The sequence below is a fragment of the Caenorhabditis elegans genome, chromosome I (genome assembly GCF_000002985.6).
Source record: "Caenorhabditis elegans chromosome I".
NCBI lineage: Eukaryota > Metazoa > Nematoda > Chromadorea > Rhabditida > Rhabditidae > Caenorhabditis > Caenorhabditis elegans.
This window is the reverse complement of record NC_003279.8, coordinates 5433411-5450481: the sequence shown is the minus strand read 5'-3', so window position 1 is coordinate 5450481 and position 17071 is coordinate 5433411. Positions and strand designations below refer to the sequence as shown.

At 32.4% G+C, this 17071-nt stretch overlaps 3 protein-coding genes and 1 non-coding gene across 5 annotated transcripts; 2 read left to right on the top strand and 2 right to left on the bottom strand.

The window, feature by feature from the left end:
* Nucleotides 1-25: 25 nt before the first annotated feature.
* On the bottom strand, nt 26-46 carry 21ur-14376. The gene has a single exon (NR_050125.1).
* A 3580-nt stretch (nt 47-3626) lies between these two features.
* F27C1.13 (Doublecortin domain-containing protein) lies at nt 3627-6604 on the top strand (the record flags this gene model as incomplete). The annotated part of the gene is made up of 5 exons (NM_059200.4): nt 3627-3677; nt 4355-4474; nt 4630-4719; nt 6342-6412; nt 6457-6604. 5 exons carry the CDS (start codon nt 3627-3629, stop codon nt 6602-6604), a joined length of 480 nt encoding a protein of 159 aa, NP_491601.4.
* Nucleotides 6605-7455: 851 nt separating this feature from the next.
* F27C1.11 (Doublecortin domain-containing protein) lies at nt 7456-16577 on the top strand (the record flags this gene model as incomplete). 2 transcript variants are annotated; one of them, NM_001374895.3, is made up of 28 exons in its annotated part: nt 7456-7536; nt 8063-8170; nt 8303-8383; nt 8599-8713; nt 8775-8847; nt 9101-9400; nt 9449-9576; nt 9769-10004; nt 10068-10433; nt 10477-10669; nt 10727-10845; nt 11150-11273; nt 11321-11530; nt 11896-11976; nt 12023-12230; nt 12284-12384; nt 12566-12735; nt 12786-12864; nt 12914-13014; nt 13538-13667; nt 13708-13808; nt 13856-13990; nt 14033-14119; nt 14229-14346; nt 14537-14670; nt 16061-16138; nt 16182-16249; nt 16301-16577. In NM_001374895.3, 28 exons carry the CDS (start codon nt 7456-7458, stop codon nt 16389-16391), a joined length of 3816 nt encoding a protein of 1271 aa, NP_001362170.1. In that variant the 3' UTR covers nt 16392-16577. The 2 variants fall into 2 exon arrangements, with proteins under 2 accessions (NP_001362170.1, NP_001362169.1); NM_001374894.3 differs by having other exon boundaries at nt 13717-13808; nt 16301-16576.
* On the bottom strand, nt 14697-15677 carry F27C1.1 (Ovule protein). The gene is made up of 3 exons (NM_059196.6): nt 15473-15677; nt 14974-15427; nt 14697-14929 (listed from the first exon to the last, which is right to left on the bottom strand). Exons 1-3 carry the CDS (start codon nt 15626-15628, stop codon nt 14730-14732), a joined length of 810 nt encoding a protein of 269 aa, NP_491597.1. The 5' UTR covers nt 15629-15677; the 3' UTR covers nt 14697-14729.
* Nucleotides 16578-17071: the final 494 nt, after the last annotated feature.

The following is a 17071-nucleotide window of genomic DNA, read 5'->3' as shown; positions in this document are numbered from 1 at the left end:
TCTGGTCTGTCCCATCTGACTGTTCCTCGGTGAGTCGCATTGGGAAATATTTTTCCGTGTGTTCTTGATCACAAATTGGAGTCATGTCGAAACATGCAAAATTGCTCAAAAGGCATCTTTCAAAAATTTGGCATTTTACCAACAACATTATCTGAAAATTTTCAGAAATCTAAAAAAATGTGTTTTCTACGACTTTTATATTTCAGATAATTTTTATTCGTTCGTTAAAAAAACTGAAAAAAAACACTCCAAAGCTCTCCAAAAAATGTATCGAAAATTTGGCAATTTGTCAAAACGATACTGATTTTTTTTTTGATTTTCAGAAGAAGTTGTGCCATAAAAATACAACTTACACGGATTCATACATACAAAGTGGAAGACATCGAAAAATATTGTTCGTAAAGGTCAGTTGGCAAGTTTTCAACAGTTGGAACTTTTCTTGTCACTGTTAGCCGGAATATTTGAAACACCATGTCAGTTTTTAAAGACGAAGTAGCAATTTGTAAGTGCTATAGTGCCTCTAAACAGCCGCTGAAGAATAAAAATTGATGTAAAATCTCAAACCCAAGCTTTTTAAATTCAGAAGTTTTTGAAAAACAAATTTTTTTAGTACTCCACTTCAAACAGTCTTAAAACGTCGTCATCCACTATCTGATTGTAAAAATTAAATCAAATTTTTTTGACCAAAAAAAATTTTTAAAGAAAAATTAAGATTTTCCCGTCTTTCCAGAACTGCTTCTTGGTCCATCAAACAATAACGAATGTGGTCGTGCACACGAAAATTGTGCTTGCTACCTAGAAATTTCTGTTCCAGAATTCAGATTTTCCCAGTTGGACTTGGACAAAAAAAAAGCGCAAATTATTTCCGGATGCATGGATTTCGAAGTGGAATTGATTCATTTACAAGAGTGCTTACTTTCAAGCTTGGATGTTTTAGAAGCCAATCTAAAAAGCAATAATTGTTTTATGTTTAAAGTTAACCTTTTTAATGAATTATAATTATTAACAAGGTTGTTGAATAAATAAAATATTTATCCATTTTTCCTCTCTCCGTAATCTACCTCACATGCCAATTTCCCAATTTTCTGGATTACTCAATTTTCGTAAATATAGCTTGACAACTACTCACTACTAGTATATTTTGTTTTTTTTTTTGACAAAGATCAATCCTGTTCCCTTACCGGTCTTTTTTGTTGCTTTTTTGTTGTAAAATCACAAGAAAAGCCTCCTGATTCGTGTAGGTGTGAAAACCTTTCAATCAACTATATACTTTCTCACGATGCGAGGTAGCAAAGTGTGTGGGTTCCTATTTTCAAACACTTAATTTCATGTTTAGTTCAGGTTTAACTTGGAATTTTATTTAAATTGTGGGATTGAATTTTTATTTTATTTCAAATATGATTTATTCAAAGGGAAAGTTTCGGATTTATATTTTATTTTTTGACGTGATTTTGAAAAATTTTGACAACTCTTTTCTATCCATGGTGAACGCTGAGATTTTTTTTATGGAGTTCCTCGAAAAAGTAACTAGAAACTGTTAATTTTTTGTGTTTCAAATTTGATAAGTTTTTAATTTAGCTTGATGTTCCTTTTTTTTAATTGGTTCTAAAACATTTTTGACTACATATTTGAAACTGGTAAGAATATTCTTAAACCCGCGCTTTCTGGAAATTTATTGCGACACCCTCCAAAACAACGTTTTAATGTTTTGATAAAATCCATAAATAAAAAAATTCAGAAAAAAATATTTTATGACATTCCGATTATTGTAACTCCCGTAATTCTTTGTAATAAAAATTCCAAAAACTCAAAAGAAACACGTAGTCCACCCCCTGTTTGGCAGTAAATAAGTGGAAGAAAAACAAAACGTTTTTTTCTTCTCGAGAATCAGAAAATTTTATTCATTTTCGCAATCATGTTTTTGATTTTCTTGTGGCCCGCCAAATATAATCATTTTTTGCTTATTCACTCTCTGCTCCCTCTCCTTTTCTCTATTTATTTCTTATTTCGTTCTTCTGTCACTGACTATGAGTTTAATACAGCATATGCTGGTTGTCAAGGAGACTCATGATAAGTCTTTTTAATTCCAATAACGGAAAGAAGAAGCGAAGAACAAAAAAAGCGAGTTGCTTCTACAGCTTCTGCTGCTACTTCTGCTCCCTCTGATTGAAATGTGGGTGTTGCTATGGAGCCGTCTAAAACGAACGAACAAATTTCTGAAAGAGAGAGAGTACTGACTTTTGGGAGACTGATTGGTGGACCGAAACGGAACTAGATATGTAGCCTCATCAACTTTTGTCATTTCATTTGATCTTTTACGACAAGACTCTTCTATTTCCCATATTGTTTGGTTTTTCTTTTTTTTTGAGATTTTGATGTGACATTTTTAAAGGAATTAATAAAAACATCTGCTCATGTTTACGAACAGTTTGCACTTTAATAGTGACATTTTTTGTTCAGAATTTGAAATGAACTTTCTGCCAAACGAACTTTGTCAGTTCAAAGTTTTGTTAATTTTCATTACAATCATTGGGTTTTTATTGTAAAAAAACTTTAAAAACTAACCGTTTTTGATTCTCCAGAACGTAGAGATTTTATTATAAAAGATAAATTCATAGTGTCCTACCCAATTTTGTGCCTGCCTACCTACATGCCTACCTACAATCCTTTTGCCCGTGAAGATTCAAGAAATTTTCATTTTAATGAATTTAATGAAATTCCAATAAATAATTGAACAAAAATATTTCATGTGTATTTTGGCAGTAGTTTTTACTTTTGAAATTTTTTATATTAAATAATTATTGAAAATTCTGAATTTATTTCTAAAAATGTGTTGTTTCAAAAAAACTATTTCTTCTGATAATATCAGTTCGGTTGAATTTTTCAGACAATTTTTTGGCTCAAGTTCTAGTGTACCCTGAGGGAATGTACTAGATTTTGCAAAATATGAAGACTCTATAGAAAACTAAGTTACGCTCCCACGATTTCTACGTGATAAAAGTAAATTTTCGCAGAATTGTCTTGAAATTCAATATACTTTTCAGAGGCATTATGAATATCTTTTGGAATTATTATTTTGAATTTTAATTCAAATCTAAGTTTATCCATGTTTAGTGTAATTAAATTATTTGAAGCGTAAAATAATTGAAAAGATTTTTAGTTAAAACTTTTTATTCACAGTTTTAAGAACAACTATCGAGTTTGACGTTTCATATATATTTTCTATTTTTTAAACCCTAAATTAATTTATGTCCTTAATATTTATGATTATACCTTTTTCAAATTTAAAGAATGCTGAAAGTTTATTTAATCCGCAATTTTTGTTTAATGGTAATTTATCAAAACTTCCTCCGAAAATTACTGAAAATATTTTTAAAAAATTGTTTAATTATCATATATAATTTTCGAAGTTTAAAAGGCCTCCATTTAAAATTTCCGCTTAATTTTTTTTACTCAGAAATATATTTTAAATTTCGAGACTCTTTTCTGTTTCATTCTCAAATTGAAATCTCTATTTATAACACGCTAGTCTCCATGCCGAAAGAAACATGTTCTTTTTAACATTATCCTTTAATCCTTCTTGAATTATAATTTCCAAGTAATTATCTTTTCAGCCAAAAAAATTTATGGAAAATGGCCAAAAAACCAAGGAAGAGTCCCAACCGTCGACATCTGCTGTAAGTTGTCTACCCTTTTGAAAGTCTAGGATTCAGCATCCACGTTGTCTGTATTAATCATCATTATAATAAGCACGTGACATACAGAAATTGAGAAGCCCTAGAACTGTTAGTCGAGAAGAATATCCAAATCCTTGGCTTCGTCACACACGCATATTCTTTCATCTTTCCCATAAACTTCATTCTTCGTTTTACTATACTACAAATCCAGTGAATTTTTGGAAATTTGATTTTATCATCTGGAAAAATGTACCTAAATTCAAAAGTATGCATTTTTTAAAAGTTACTTTATTCAAAAACATAACGCTGGAGTTTTAAAATTCAAAACATACTGAAAATCCTAAGAATCCTTTTAAGAAACTGATTTTCTGAATGTTTTGAAACTTACTGATTGTTTATCAATTTTTGTGAAAAAATTTCAAATTAGTTGAATTCCAAAAACGTTTTTACTTTCTCGTATTACAGTGATGGAAGCTGCCAAAATTTTCAAAAAAGCTTTTTTGGAGATTTCTGAACATATGAACTTCCGCCAATTTTTAAAAAATCTAAAATATAATTTCTCTTTAAAAACCAACAAAAATAAATATAGCTGACGTCGGTTTCTTTTAGCAACGACTCAGTACTGTTAAAATTTTTTTTTAAGTTTCAACCAAAGTCTAATCTTAAAATATTTTCAGCTCCCCGCCGAGCCCAGAAATGGAACAATAAAAATATATGAAAACCCGGCGAGAACATTTACAAGACCATACTCTGCCAAAAATATTACTATCTACAAGGAAAATGATACATTTTACACGGTAAGTGTACTTTCACGTCTGCCTCACCGACCTATTTTTTTTCAATTTTTAATTATTGAAAAAAACAAAATCTGTAGGCAGGCAGTTGTAAGTGGTCCCTGCCTACCATCTAAATTCAAATAATTTTTAAAACATTGAAACCTATCAAATTTTAGGGTCACCGTGTTCCAGTCTCAAATCATCGGTACAAAACGTTGGATGTTCTCATGGATGATCTCAATCGTACAATGTATTTACCATATGGAGTGAGTCAGTTTTCAAAATTTCAGAGCACTTCTATATCTATGATCATCTCCCTTATTTTACATTAATATTCCATTGTTTGGCTGAAAATATATTCAATTCAAATGATTTTTAGAGTAAAAATGCGGCGACCAATTAGCGGAGTTGGCCACGCCCACATTGAACACCTGATTCGTCGCATCGTTTACCAAAAAAATTTCAAAAACTTTGGTTTTTGAAGACACTTGGAATTTTGATAAAGAAAAATATTCCTGAAACTTTATCCAGTCGACATTTAAATTAGAAAAGTTTTCCAACTTTTTACCCATTCCCCTTTTCCCAGCTTCTTATCCAAAGTACGAAAAAACATTGAACTTTTCAAAACGGATATTTTCACCTGGACGAATGAATAAATGGGATTTTCTCATGCATTTTCCTCCGTTTTTTATAAACTCTAGAAAAAGAAAAGTTAATTCACTTCCGAAAATCGATTCATTTTTTTTTGGTGAATTCAGCACATTTCTCAAATATCCACCAAAAATCACACGGATTTTTTTGAATGGGTCTTGCGCGAAAAAAGTGCGTAAAAAAATTATAGAATCACTTTCGTAAATTTTTGTAAAATCTACTAACTATTATTTCTGGAAAAAGAGAAAAACTGCAAGAATCTGTTTTGAAAGATTTTTCGACTTCCCGATTTTTTAGCATCAAAAATTGGAAAGGTTTTTTATGTTAATTTTCTAAAAATACTAAAATAAAATCTTTTTTCTATCTGTTTCAGTGCATTCGATTAAATTTTTAAAAAATTCTTGACGAGTTTCCGGCGTTTCCCAAAATTCTCATTTTGTGACATTTTTTTCTAAAAATTACCACATCGTCAATAACTATGTCACATCCTATATTCGTTCTAGTTAATCCTTTCTATTTTACAAAATCCTTGATTTCTCCCCCTTTTCCTGCTGCTTTGTCCAATTCTCCCTGTTCTCCCCCAGAAGCTACATCTGGGGGAAAGAAAAAGCAATCGAAAAAGGGGGAAATAATAAGCGAATGTGTGAGAAAAAGGCAGAAAAATGTTGATAACATTTGTGGTTGGAAGAGAGTAAGAATAATAAGTAATTTATGTAGATATATATACATAGATGTATTCAGACTCTCATTGATATGAGAGAGGTTAGAATAAGTGAGAATAAGTGAGAAATTGGAAAAACAATCTGATTTTCGTGCAATGTGTTAGTTTTTTAGATTGTTATTCATTCAATGGGAAATCGCATTACTTTACCTTTATGGTATTTATCAATAAATTCTTTCGAGTTATCTAGATTCACTTTGAAATCCCTAAAATTAATGAAACACGAAAATCGTCAGTTTCGCAAATTTTTACTAGAAAAATGGCTTTAGACTAAATTTTTATTGTCTCTAATAATTAGAACTAAGTTGTTTTTTTTAATTTCAAAAACTTGCTACAATAAGCACAGTATTTTGACAATTAAAAGAAATTTTAATAACTTACTTTATAATAGTTTACAACTTGTCAATATTGTTTCCCCACTGGCCGTAGTAAAACTATTCGAAATTTCAATTTTTATTATTTCTCCAGTCACTGATTTCGCTTTATATCCTTTATTCATATTCGTAATAATTACAGGTCCGTACCATCACGACCCCGATGGGCAGAACCATCATCACTAGTTTAGACCAGTTTCAACATCTCGGAAAGTTTGTGGACAATTGAAAACTGAATCATTACTCTTTAAATTTAGATACGTTGCATCATCATCAAACCCTCCAAAAGGTGTGGATTTGGAAAAGATTCAAGAAAAATATTCAGCTAGTTTGAGACGAAATCCGCAAAGAACAACAGCTGGCGGACAATCGTATTGGGTGAGTTATGAAAATTTTTCATTTTGAAAATATATAAAATAGAAAAAAAAATTCTAGAGACGTCTACTTTTGGCAAAATTCCAAAAGAACTGACAGGTTATTGTATTGTTCTCTAAGGTTTTGTAAGAAGTCATTTCTTGTTTCATAACCTCACACACATTTCCGCATATCCTACTGCTCTACGAGCCGGAGATTATACATAGCTCTTCTGCTTTGAATAGATGCAATGATTGGATTACAGAATACCTGAGATTATAGTTTTCGTCTTCTGAAAAGCATTGAGAAAGAGGGAATGAGAAATTGAAAAGAAAATGGAAGAATTTGTATTGTCTGATAAAGAGATTTGTAGGTATTATATCTTGAATATGAAGAAGAAGAGGCAGAAGAGTTGGAGATTTCCTCCTTTCATTTCTCAATTTCGTATATTTTTCATCGATTTCTTTTAAACTTTTTCTTCTTGATTTTCAGTTTTAATTCACTAACTCATACTTAATTAGGGATAAATTTCAAAATTCCAAAAGGTAGATCGGCTTCCAGGCGAGTTTTTTAGCTTGATGGCGGTAATTTTAATTAAATATTTGAGGTGTTTTTCGACAATTTCAACAAAAACAAATATTATTGCCCGATTGAGCAAAGTTTTTACTACATTATTGTTTAAATTTCTGATACAAAACCTTAGATTATGTTACTGAAATAAGCGTTTTTGCACGTTAGCCGAACAACTGAAAATTTTGAAAGTGTTTAGTATTCTTCATTTTTTTAGTTGGTTTTTTTTTACCAAATCAGCCATGAAATTGAAAATAAATGCAGTTTGTCACAAATTAATTTATAAATAATTTTTACAATTCGATTTCTGACGGTTTTATTCTTATCCTCAGATGCCTACTACTCCAACTATTCCCGCTCGTATTCATGCCTCTCGTCTTATCCACGCTTTCCGAACAGTTTCAGCCAAAGAGGTTGGTTTTTTTCGAATTTCAGATTTTATTAAAACTTGGGGTGCTCATCAAAAACGATGTCTTCTGCCACGTCATCAGCGCAAGGTTCGCGTTTTCATCGAGAATGTCGAAAGTCGATGCCAACGTTGAGAGAGATTGAACGAATGCATATTACACCGGATATTCATAAGGTTTCACAAAACTATAAGTATAGAAAAAAAAGAAAATTTTGGGAGTGTTCTTGAATTTCTGAAAACACCAAAAAAGGTTTTAAAAAACTCGTCTTTGTCAGAAAAGAAAGAAACAATATTTTCCAATTCTCATTCTCTTTTTTTTTATTTATTTCTTCCTTCCTTTTTATCTTCTATTTTTTCTGAGAATTTCTTGAATTGGTTTTTGGATTTTTGTTGTGTTGTAGGAATTGATTTGTATGGAAGACGTGAAGGTAAATTTTTGTTTTTTTAAAAATTTTTTTTTTAATGAGGTGCGTAAAGACATTTTCAGCAAGTAAAGTTGTATAATAAGTTCATTAAATTTATCTTTTCAGGTGCTCTTTGTTCTCAATGGTCGTGGAAAATTCCATCGTGAACTGATTAATCCAATGAAAATGCCCACTTTGGATCAACTTTTGGAGGAGTGTTCCACACGTTTAGAAGTTCGTTTTTTTTAGAAATAGGCATGAGCTCCTCACTTCTTCAACTTTCTTACCAGAAAACATCTTTGCAAAATTGTGAAATGAATTGAGAAAATGCTAGAAATATCTAGTTTTAATTTCTGAAATTTTCAGATAGCAATTCATCGTCTCTATACTCCACAGGGAAAACTGATAACCACTGTTGAAGAAATTTTATCATACGATGGATTAAAAGTAAGTTAAGAAAATATTTGGAAAATTGGAAATCATACTTTTATTGTTCAATTTTGGAAGGAATTTATGTATAGAGTTATTAGGAATATCGTGTTTTTAAAACGTTTTCTACATTTTTGCAGAAATTTTTGAAAAAAAAAACTACCAAAAAAAAGCATTTTACACTTGTTCCAAAGCTTCTAATTTTTAATGTTAATTATTTTTATCGAATTCAGATTATCGCATGTCCGAGAAATGAACGGCCATATTTGAATGAGAACTCGACAAAAGAAAAGCTTCCGCAAATCCTGCCAAAAAGATATGCTCCACGTGAAGCCTATTCTATATCAGGTAGGTTTTTTCAATTAATGCTTGGCAACAGGTAATATTAAATTTTTAATCGCGTTTTCAGAGAAGAAATCTTCCACCGGAGGTTCGGATCCTGCAACTTCGGGTAATTCTTCTGGAAATAGTATTGAGAAAAGGTAAGAGAATCGGCATGTTTTTTGGCCAAAAGTTTATTGGTGATTTTTTCAAAATTTTCAAAAAAGTCAAAACTAAGACGTTTTGCAAAAACCCCCTTTACAGAAAAAATATTGATCATTACTTTGCCTACATTGTTTCCAATAAAAAAAAATCGTTGGCAAAACTTATTAGTTTTTGACTTATTTGAAAATTTTTGAAAAAACTACCCTATTGAAGGATCGTGAGTTAAAGAAATTTTATGAAATAATTTAGACAACCTCTCCCTTCAATCAATAATCGATATGTTTCACGAAGACCACAAGAAAACGGTGTATCAAATTCTACAACTACCACATCTCCCTATGTTCCAAAATCTTATGCATCGAAATTGAAACAAACGGTTCCTCCTACTACCAAATTGAACAATAAGACAACTTCTAAAGAAGTTAATAAAAAGCCAAAAAAGGATACTGCAATGTCAAGTGCAGAAAGTAATAAAACCAAAGATTCTGGAAAAGGAACTTCTTTGAATAATAGCCAACAATCTGAGAGACATGAAAAAATGACAGAAAAGTGAGTTTTTAATGTTCTGGATTTTCAGTTTTATAAATCAGTTTTCAGAAAAGCTCAAATGATTCGTGAAGAATTACGTACAAATTTAAAACAACAAAATCATCAAAATAGTAGTTCGGATCAATATTCGGAAGAGGATTTAATTCGAGAAGCAGAAAGTGATTTTGAACATGATGGTTAGTTTTTTGCGAATCGCTGGTTGGTCTTGCAGTTCTCATTTTAGAGGGAATTCAAACTTTTCTCTTTTCTTTTTTGTGGCGTGTCCGAGTTTCCGATTATTTTGAGGATTTCAAAGCCGATCCCCATTAACGCCACTACACCTTTGAAAATTAAGACATTTCAAAATGAAAAAAATCTAAACATTGTAGCAACTGGGATCCAAAGCGGAACAAGCGATGAAGAAGAAGAAGAAGCAGCAACATCAAATGCAACAAGTGCAGCTGAAAGTGCAAAGAAACGATCAGCTCATTCAAGTCATAGAACTCCAGCACAGAAAACACCATCTACTTCAGAATCTGACAGATTACCAAGTTTATCTAAATCAAAAATGAATCAGAAACAACGGCGGAAAACTATGAGCCGACAGGATACTCCTTATCAAGCTGTATGTTTTAGTATGACTTTTGAGCTAAAAGATGCGAAGGAGATTAATAAAGAACACTTTCAGACGCCATCCCGTCAAACAACAGCAGCTACCGAAGCTTCTCGTCTCAGCACATCTGGATCATCAGAACCTCACTCGCGATATTCATCCCGACCGACAACATCCTCTACAGCTGTTCGTGAAGTTTCAGATGATGAAGATGAAGATGAAAAACATGATATGATGAATGGCACAATAGATGAAGAGGACTCTGGAAATGAGGAAGTTGATGACGATGACGACGAAAGTTTGAGAGAAACACCGGCAATCCATACACCTGATACAAGGTTGCCAACTTCTACATCAAGAAAATCTACAGCTGGTTCGGCTCGTAGTTTTGCGAGTGAAAGCTCCAGAGCGTGGAGTAGAATATCGGGTTATAGTGATAAGGTGAGAAACTTCAGGCATCGACAAGCTCAAAAAAATATTTCAGGAGCAAATTCTCCCATCTGATGAAGAAGAAGATCCATATCGTGATATAGGTACTGCTGAACGGGAACGGCTTGGTGAAGCTGCCACAAAGATTCAGGCTGCATATAAAGGGTATACTGTTAGGAAGAAGCATGTTCAATTCTTGAAGGAGAAAGAACGGAAAGAACAAGAAATATTAGATTATGAGAAACAATGTAAGAACTGAAATTAGAAATTTAAATCAGTTATTTTTCAAAAACCTAAAATTTCAGTCATACATTACACATTCGAAGTTATGTTAGGAAATCGATTTGGGTTGGATTTTGATACACCCTTATTTTTTGTGCTTCATGGAGAAAATGGGTCAAGTGAGAAGATTTACACGCAGGCTGTAAGTTACTAATTACTAGTTAGCTTCCTTTAGGGTAACGGATGTTTTCACTTTAAAATTTTCCAAAATTTTTATGGCGAACATCTCAACTTTTGTCAACTTGTATGTACCTAACAATATACTAAAAATAAACACAGTTTCCGGTCGCCTCGACAATTTTTTTTCATTTTCTATTAATTTTCAAACTGCCACAAATAGTTTTCAGCATTTTTCGAAAATTTTCATTATGAAAATTGGCCTCTTTGAACCATTTCTATTTTTTTAAAACCCAGGATGGGTAAAACAAAAACTAAATAATTTCCAGGACGATTGGTTGTTTTTGCCTAGTAGTTGTTATGATCCCGAGTCATGGATTTTATCAAGTACTCGATCTTTGAAATTAGGAGTGCTCACGAGTATAGATGTGGGTCACGAACAAGAGGGTTACGGTAGGTTTTTTGAGCATAGTTAATAAACTTCCGATTTTCATTTCTAGGAGCCGGAACTTTCATCGATAAAATTGTAATAACTGAAGATGAAAAGGGCGCGAAAGAGTGTAGAAGATTTTATTTTCAAGTTGAAAAATGGTTTGATAGTGGTCAAGTTGATGGATTAATTGTGAGAAATATCAAAGTGAATAGCTTTTTGTATTTGGTTTCATCTACGGAAAGAGGAGAAGGTGTTGTCGAACGGAAGAAGGAAACGAGTAGGTTTTTTATGTTGCAAGATCGCATAAAACAGTGATAAAGCGAATCTTTTAGCTGTACCATGTATATGTTTTATATTTAAAATGTAATCAAAAAACTCATGGTCAAATGCCAAATTTGTTTGGGTGTGGTAAGAAAGTTAATCTTGGTTTTGGATTTTTTCAGAAATTTTCAAGTTAAAAAAACTTAGTTTTTTGTGATCAGAATCGGAGATGTAAAAGAAGCGCTTGAAAGCTTGAAAATTCTTGAAAAAATGTACTTCATTTGACGACATTGAAGCTTGATTCTTCAAACCCTGGTTTCTACGCGCTACCAGATTAACTTTTTATGTGGAGTGCAAAAAATCACATACTATATATTACAGAGGGTCGTTGGGAATTCCGCCTGCATACTTTGAATTCAGATCTTGGAGGAACGACATCTCATTTGAAAATTATTGGATACGGTATTTCTTTGAACTTATAAAAATTGCATACTATTTTCATGTTTAGGAGATGAGAATTGGCTAGCAGACGACATTCCGAATGATAGCCTTCTCCGTGATCCGTCTCAAGTTCCACGAATTCAAGTTGATTTCGGAAACATTGGACGGCTTCAAAAAGTTCGATTTGAAATTCAGCCAGCCGGTGATCAGCCTAACTATTATCTGGAATATGTTGAAGCTCAGGATCTTGACACAAGGGAACGATGTGTATTGATGTATGACATCATATTACTTATAGGAATAATCAATAATAAAAATAATAATTTAGGGTGAACAATTGGCTTCTGAAGGAAGCAACGCCGGGATATCGAAAGTTTCAGTCATTCAGGGAAATTGCCATCTTTTCGAACAATTATTATCCAGCTTCTAGTAAGGTTTTCAATTTTATTACCAAAATCGAAAATGAAAATGTGCGCCTGCAAAAAAATTTAAATGAATTTTTCGAATTTTTTTATTGGTTTTTAAATTAAATGTGAACTTATCGCGTTCCATCAATACAGAAAAAGGGGAGCGTCAGGAAGATTACCATATTAAATTTTCTAATTTCCAGTCAGAACATTCGAAGGAACAGTTACATTTGGTGATAAGTCACTTATTCCACCTGGTGACTCTCCAATCATTCTGCAATTAATTTCGCAAGGAAAAAATCATGATGATATTCCATTGGATTCTTCTGGATATTTTCCAATTGTGGGAACAAAAATGAAAAATGGAACCACCGTGAGTTTAGAATTCAAAACTAAAAATAAATGCAAATGTCTACTTTCTAGAGCTATGGATACAAAGTTGAATTGGTCACTCTTGATTCTCTGCCAAGAATTAGAATTCTTCCCAATGTCACTGATCTTGGTTTGTTGAACTCTGAAAGATATTAATTGATTAATTATTCAATTTTCAGGAAAAGATATTCTTGATGGACTTCATCTTTTAAAAGGGGTTTTTGACAACATGGGCGACAAGGGGTTTTTAAAAGAAGAGGATATTTCCGTGGGAGAACAGGTATAACATTCAATTTTAACTCTTAATTTTCAGCAAAATTTAGGAAATTAAAAAAAAACCCCTAACATTTTAGAATTATGAAATTTTAGAATTTATGAAAAAATCCCTTGAAATATTGTTCTGAAACTGATTTATTATATTTTCATATTGATTTCAAATCTCATAGATGTGTTTTAGAAGTGGAAAAATTCTGAAACCGTTTTGGAAAAATACATTTTTAGCATAAAATTTTAATTGTTGATCAATTTGGGTGGAAAAAGTAAAAAATAGATTTCGAAAAAAAAATCCGATTCACCCATTTCAGCCTTTAAAAAATTCTATGGGTTTTGAAAATAATTTTTCTAAAAATTAAATTTGAACGTGCACTGAATTTTTCAAAACTTTGCCAAAAACATTGGCAGTTTATCAAAACTTTGACCTGAAAAATACGACAAACCTAAAAATTTAGAGTGTTAAAAAATATTTTTTTAAAGATTTTTTGATAATTCAATTGTTCAGCTTAATATCCTTATCGTTTTTTCAGCTTTTTATCGAGGAAATAGTCCAAAAATCCGGTGATCATTACCCTTACGTATGTACATACATAAAATCCACAATCGATGTTGAGGAGAATTTGAGCCGAGGCCCATTTATGAAACAGATAAAGCCAAGTAGTGAGTTTAATTTTTAGAGGTTATCGCAACTGATGTACAGAACACTCAGGCGCCAGTTCAATTTCGACAGCGAAAAAGTTGAAGAAAGGCGAGAAGAAGGTAGTACAGGAGACAGTGAATTGGCAGTTAACTATGAGTTTGGTAAGTTAAAAGCTGCGGGAGCAAGTTTGCAAAATTCAAAATTTCAGGAAAAATCTGCCAATCATCATCATCCAATAATTCCAACAGTTGTACTGGTGACCAGAGATCGACAAATTTTTGAAATGGAATGTGAAATGGAAACCCCAGAGCCTCGAGGTTCAATGATGTTTTTAAGATATACGGTATATTTTTTTCTAAAAATTAAAACACTGACCAACTTTCAGTTAACTACTACAAACTTTGGAAATCCGTTTAAAGTTCGATTATCAAGTGAGGAAGATGGTCCAGATGTAGAAACCCATGTTCATAAGGTTAGCATTTTTTATTACACAATTCAGGTTTATTCATTTGATTACTATACTAGTGGTTTTGAACAAATTTTGCCCACTGGCTAATTTACATTAAACTATGAATTTCTAGATGATGCTCAACGAGCTGGAGTCGAAAACTTGCGTGTTTTTCAAAGTTTCATGGGAACTGCAAGCATTTGAAACGATTGAGCAGGAGTGCACATATCCAGATGTTGGAGATAATGGAAGTACGTTCACATACCATTAGGGGGCAAGATAAATTCATTGGAAAAATTGTATTTCTTCAAAACACCAAAGCAAATGGAAAATAAAACATTTTCAAATTTTAATTCTGAACTTCACTTTAAACTTTATGTAGTTTTTTTTGCAAAAAGTGAATTATAGCCGAAGATTTTACACGGTATCTTTTATTTATAGGCCGCGATTATGAAGTACACATTCGAACCTTGGAAGGCGGCGGAAACTTCCGACCGTACATTAATATAATCGGAGACAACGGAGATACCGGACACAGACCATATGCAGGAGTAATTGATTTTAATCCAGAAAATGTAAGTTCAAATGAAAAACACAAAGAAGAATATACAAAGTATTTATTTATTTGATAAGATCAATCTCTGTGCTTTTTGCGAAGATCAGCCAGCTTCTTGTTAAGATTCTGAAGTTCACTGAAACTGTCAATAATCTTTTTCTGCTTCTTGATAACTGATCTTTGCAATTGAACTCTCTGAAGAAGATGAAGCGCCGGCACTTGAGCACTCATTGTTGTGGAAAGAGTAGAAAGAAAAGATGAAGTTGTGTCCGACATTTCTGAAAGAATGGTTCATTCGAGATAGTCATTAAAAGGTTCTTACCATCATCGGCCATTTCATCCGTCTTCTGTTCAGAATTCTCATAGACTGTTAAAACATGAGCCGATGGGAAATTAGAACTCCAAACAGTGGTTTTGTCATCATCTTGCTCGGAGAGTTGTTCATCAGACTTTTCAAAATTAAGCGATGTGACACCAGACAGGGTGTCATCATCCCACGTTCCAAAAGTTGAAAATGGGACAGAAAACAGTCCCTCAACATTTTCGAATAGTGATGGGAGCTTTTCCTCTTCAGACTTTGAAGCAACAATCTTCCAAAATTCCATCATCAATTGAGTAGTCTCGTTGATCTTACGGGATTCGATTGTTGTTGGAACGGGTGAGACAGGCATTTGAACTGAGCAATTGAAGCATAGCAAAGGACAGCTTGCACACTTCATGACTTCTTTTGGAATAGACACATCAACTGGGCATGATTGAACTTGACGATCATTTCCCTGAGAAACAAAGCTTTCTGTTAGCCCGGAAAAATCAAAAGTTACCGATTCGATGTTATTCTGATAGTCACTCAATTGATGATCAATCGGAAGTTTATCAGTCTCAATCTCATTCATTTTCTCCATTTCCTGCTCCATTTGCAGTTCGACCATCTTGAGAAATTGTCCAAAAGCCGTGTAGACAGTGATCTTCTTGACCATTTTGTTAGTAGAGTTAGCTTGTTAGTGAGGACGAGTAATGTCGTAATGAAAGAAATCAGAGATTTCTCCTTGTTATATAGTGTCCTTTATCTTGATGTACTAGAAAAGTTAACCTTTCGAGTTACGTGCAAATTGTTTTGATTAAAGTTAAAACTATAAGTTCTTGATGTCACGTCTAAATCGCAAAAATATTCCGAATTTTTTTCGTCAGCTTTCAGTGAAATTCTCGAAAAAAAAAGAATTTTTCAAGATTTTCTGTTCTTTTTTATATGGTGTTAATGATGGAACTTTTGGAAACAGCAGAAAACATTTTTTAACTTTTTAAAAGTGAAAGAAAAAATGTATTTTAAAATTTAATGATTTAATGAGTTTTTCAGCACGAAGATAATAAGTTAAGTTTATTTTGCTGCCGCAAATAATCTTAATTTTCAGGCAATGATAATGGAAAGTATTGGAGCTATCAATCTGAAAGAGTTGCGGAACATAGAAGTATGGGCCAAAATTGGAGAGGTAATATTTATAAAATTAACTCGTGACATATTTAAACTTTCAGCCCATGAATTGGAAGGGAAATATTACAATAGTTACATCGGATGAAAAGATTTATGAGTCAGAAGATTTGTAAGTTGCATTCCATTTTCTTTTAGACACCACCTGAATGTTTTATTTCAGAGAATTATCGAAAAACGGGCAAATCGCATTATCCCCATTGATATTTGTTGGAGTGAATGAGCCGGTTATTGATGGTGAAAGTTACATTTAGATATTATCTGGTTATCTACCTTTTTGTCTAGTCTAATATTGTTTTCATTTTTTGTTGTTGAACAAATATTTATTTCAAATCAATATCCTTGTTACTTATTTGTGCTTCGTCTTCTTTTTTACCACACACGGTTCAATATCACTTAAAGTCTTTCGGAATTCAATATTAATGAATGATTTATGAGTTTTCTATTGAAAATCTTTATTGTTGGTGCTTAACGTTTTTAGGTAATTAAAAATTTGTAAATCTACTTGGTGAAAATAGGCAATGGCTGTTATATAGGCAGGTATGCCTTTGAAAATGTCTACCTACCATGGAATTGAATTGAACATTTTTCGAAGGCCATTGTTTCAATTGTTGTGTTTTTACATATAAAAATTAAAACAATTTCCACGTAAGGAAAAAAAAGAACCTTTCAATAACTATCTAGGTAAAATCATTCTTTCAGAAAGGATGGCACAACTTCATCTCCTTCATCTTTGCCCACTTATTCCACAACTTCATCTTTTTCCACAATAAGTGCTCATGTGCCGGTGAATCGTCTTCATCAGAGAGTTCACTTGCAAAGATCAGTTATCAAGAAGCAGAGAAAAATTATTGAAAATTTCAGTGACCTTCTGAATCTCAACAAGAAGCTGACTGATCTTCGAAAAAAGCACAGAGATTGATCTTGTCATATA

Coding starts and splice junctions, on each gene's coding strand:
- F27C1.1 (NM_059196.6), bottom strand. CDS start 15,628: ATGGTCAAGAAGATCACTGTCTACACGGCTTTTGGACAATTTCTCAAG. Junction 15,428..15,472: donor ATCAGAATAACATCGAATCG/GTAACTTTTGAT, acceptor TTTGTTTCTCAG/GGAAATGATCGTCAAGTTCA. Junction 14,930..14,973: donor GGATGAAATGGCCGATGATG/GTAAGAACCTTT, acceptor CCATTCTTTCAG/AAATGTCGGACACAACTTCA.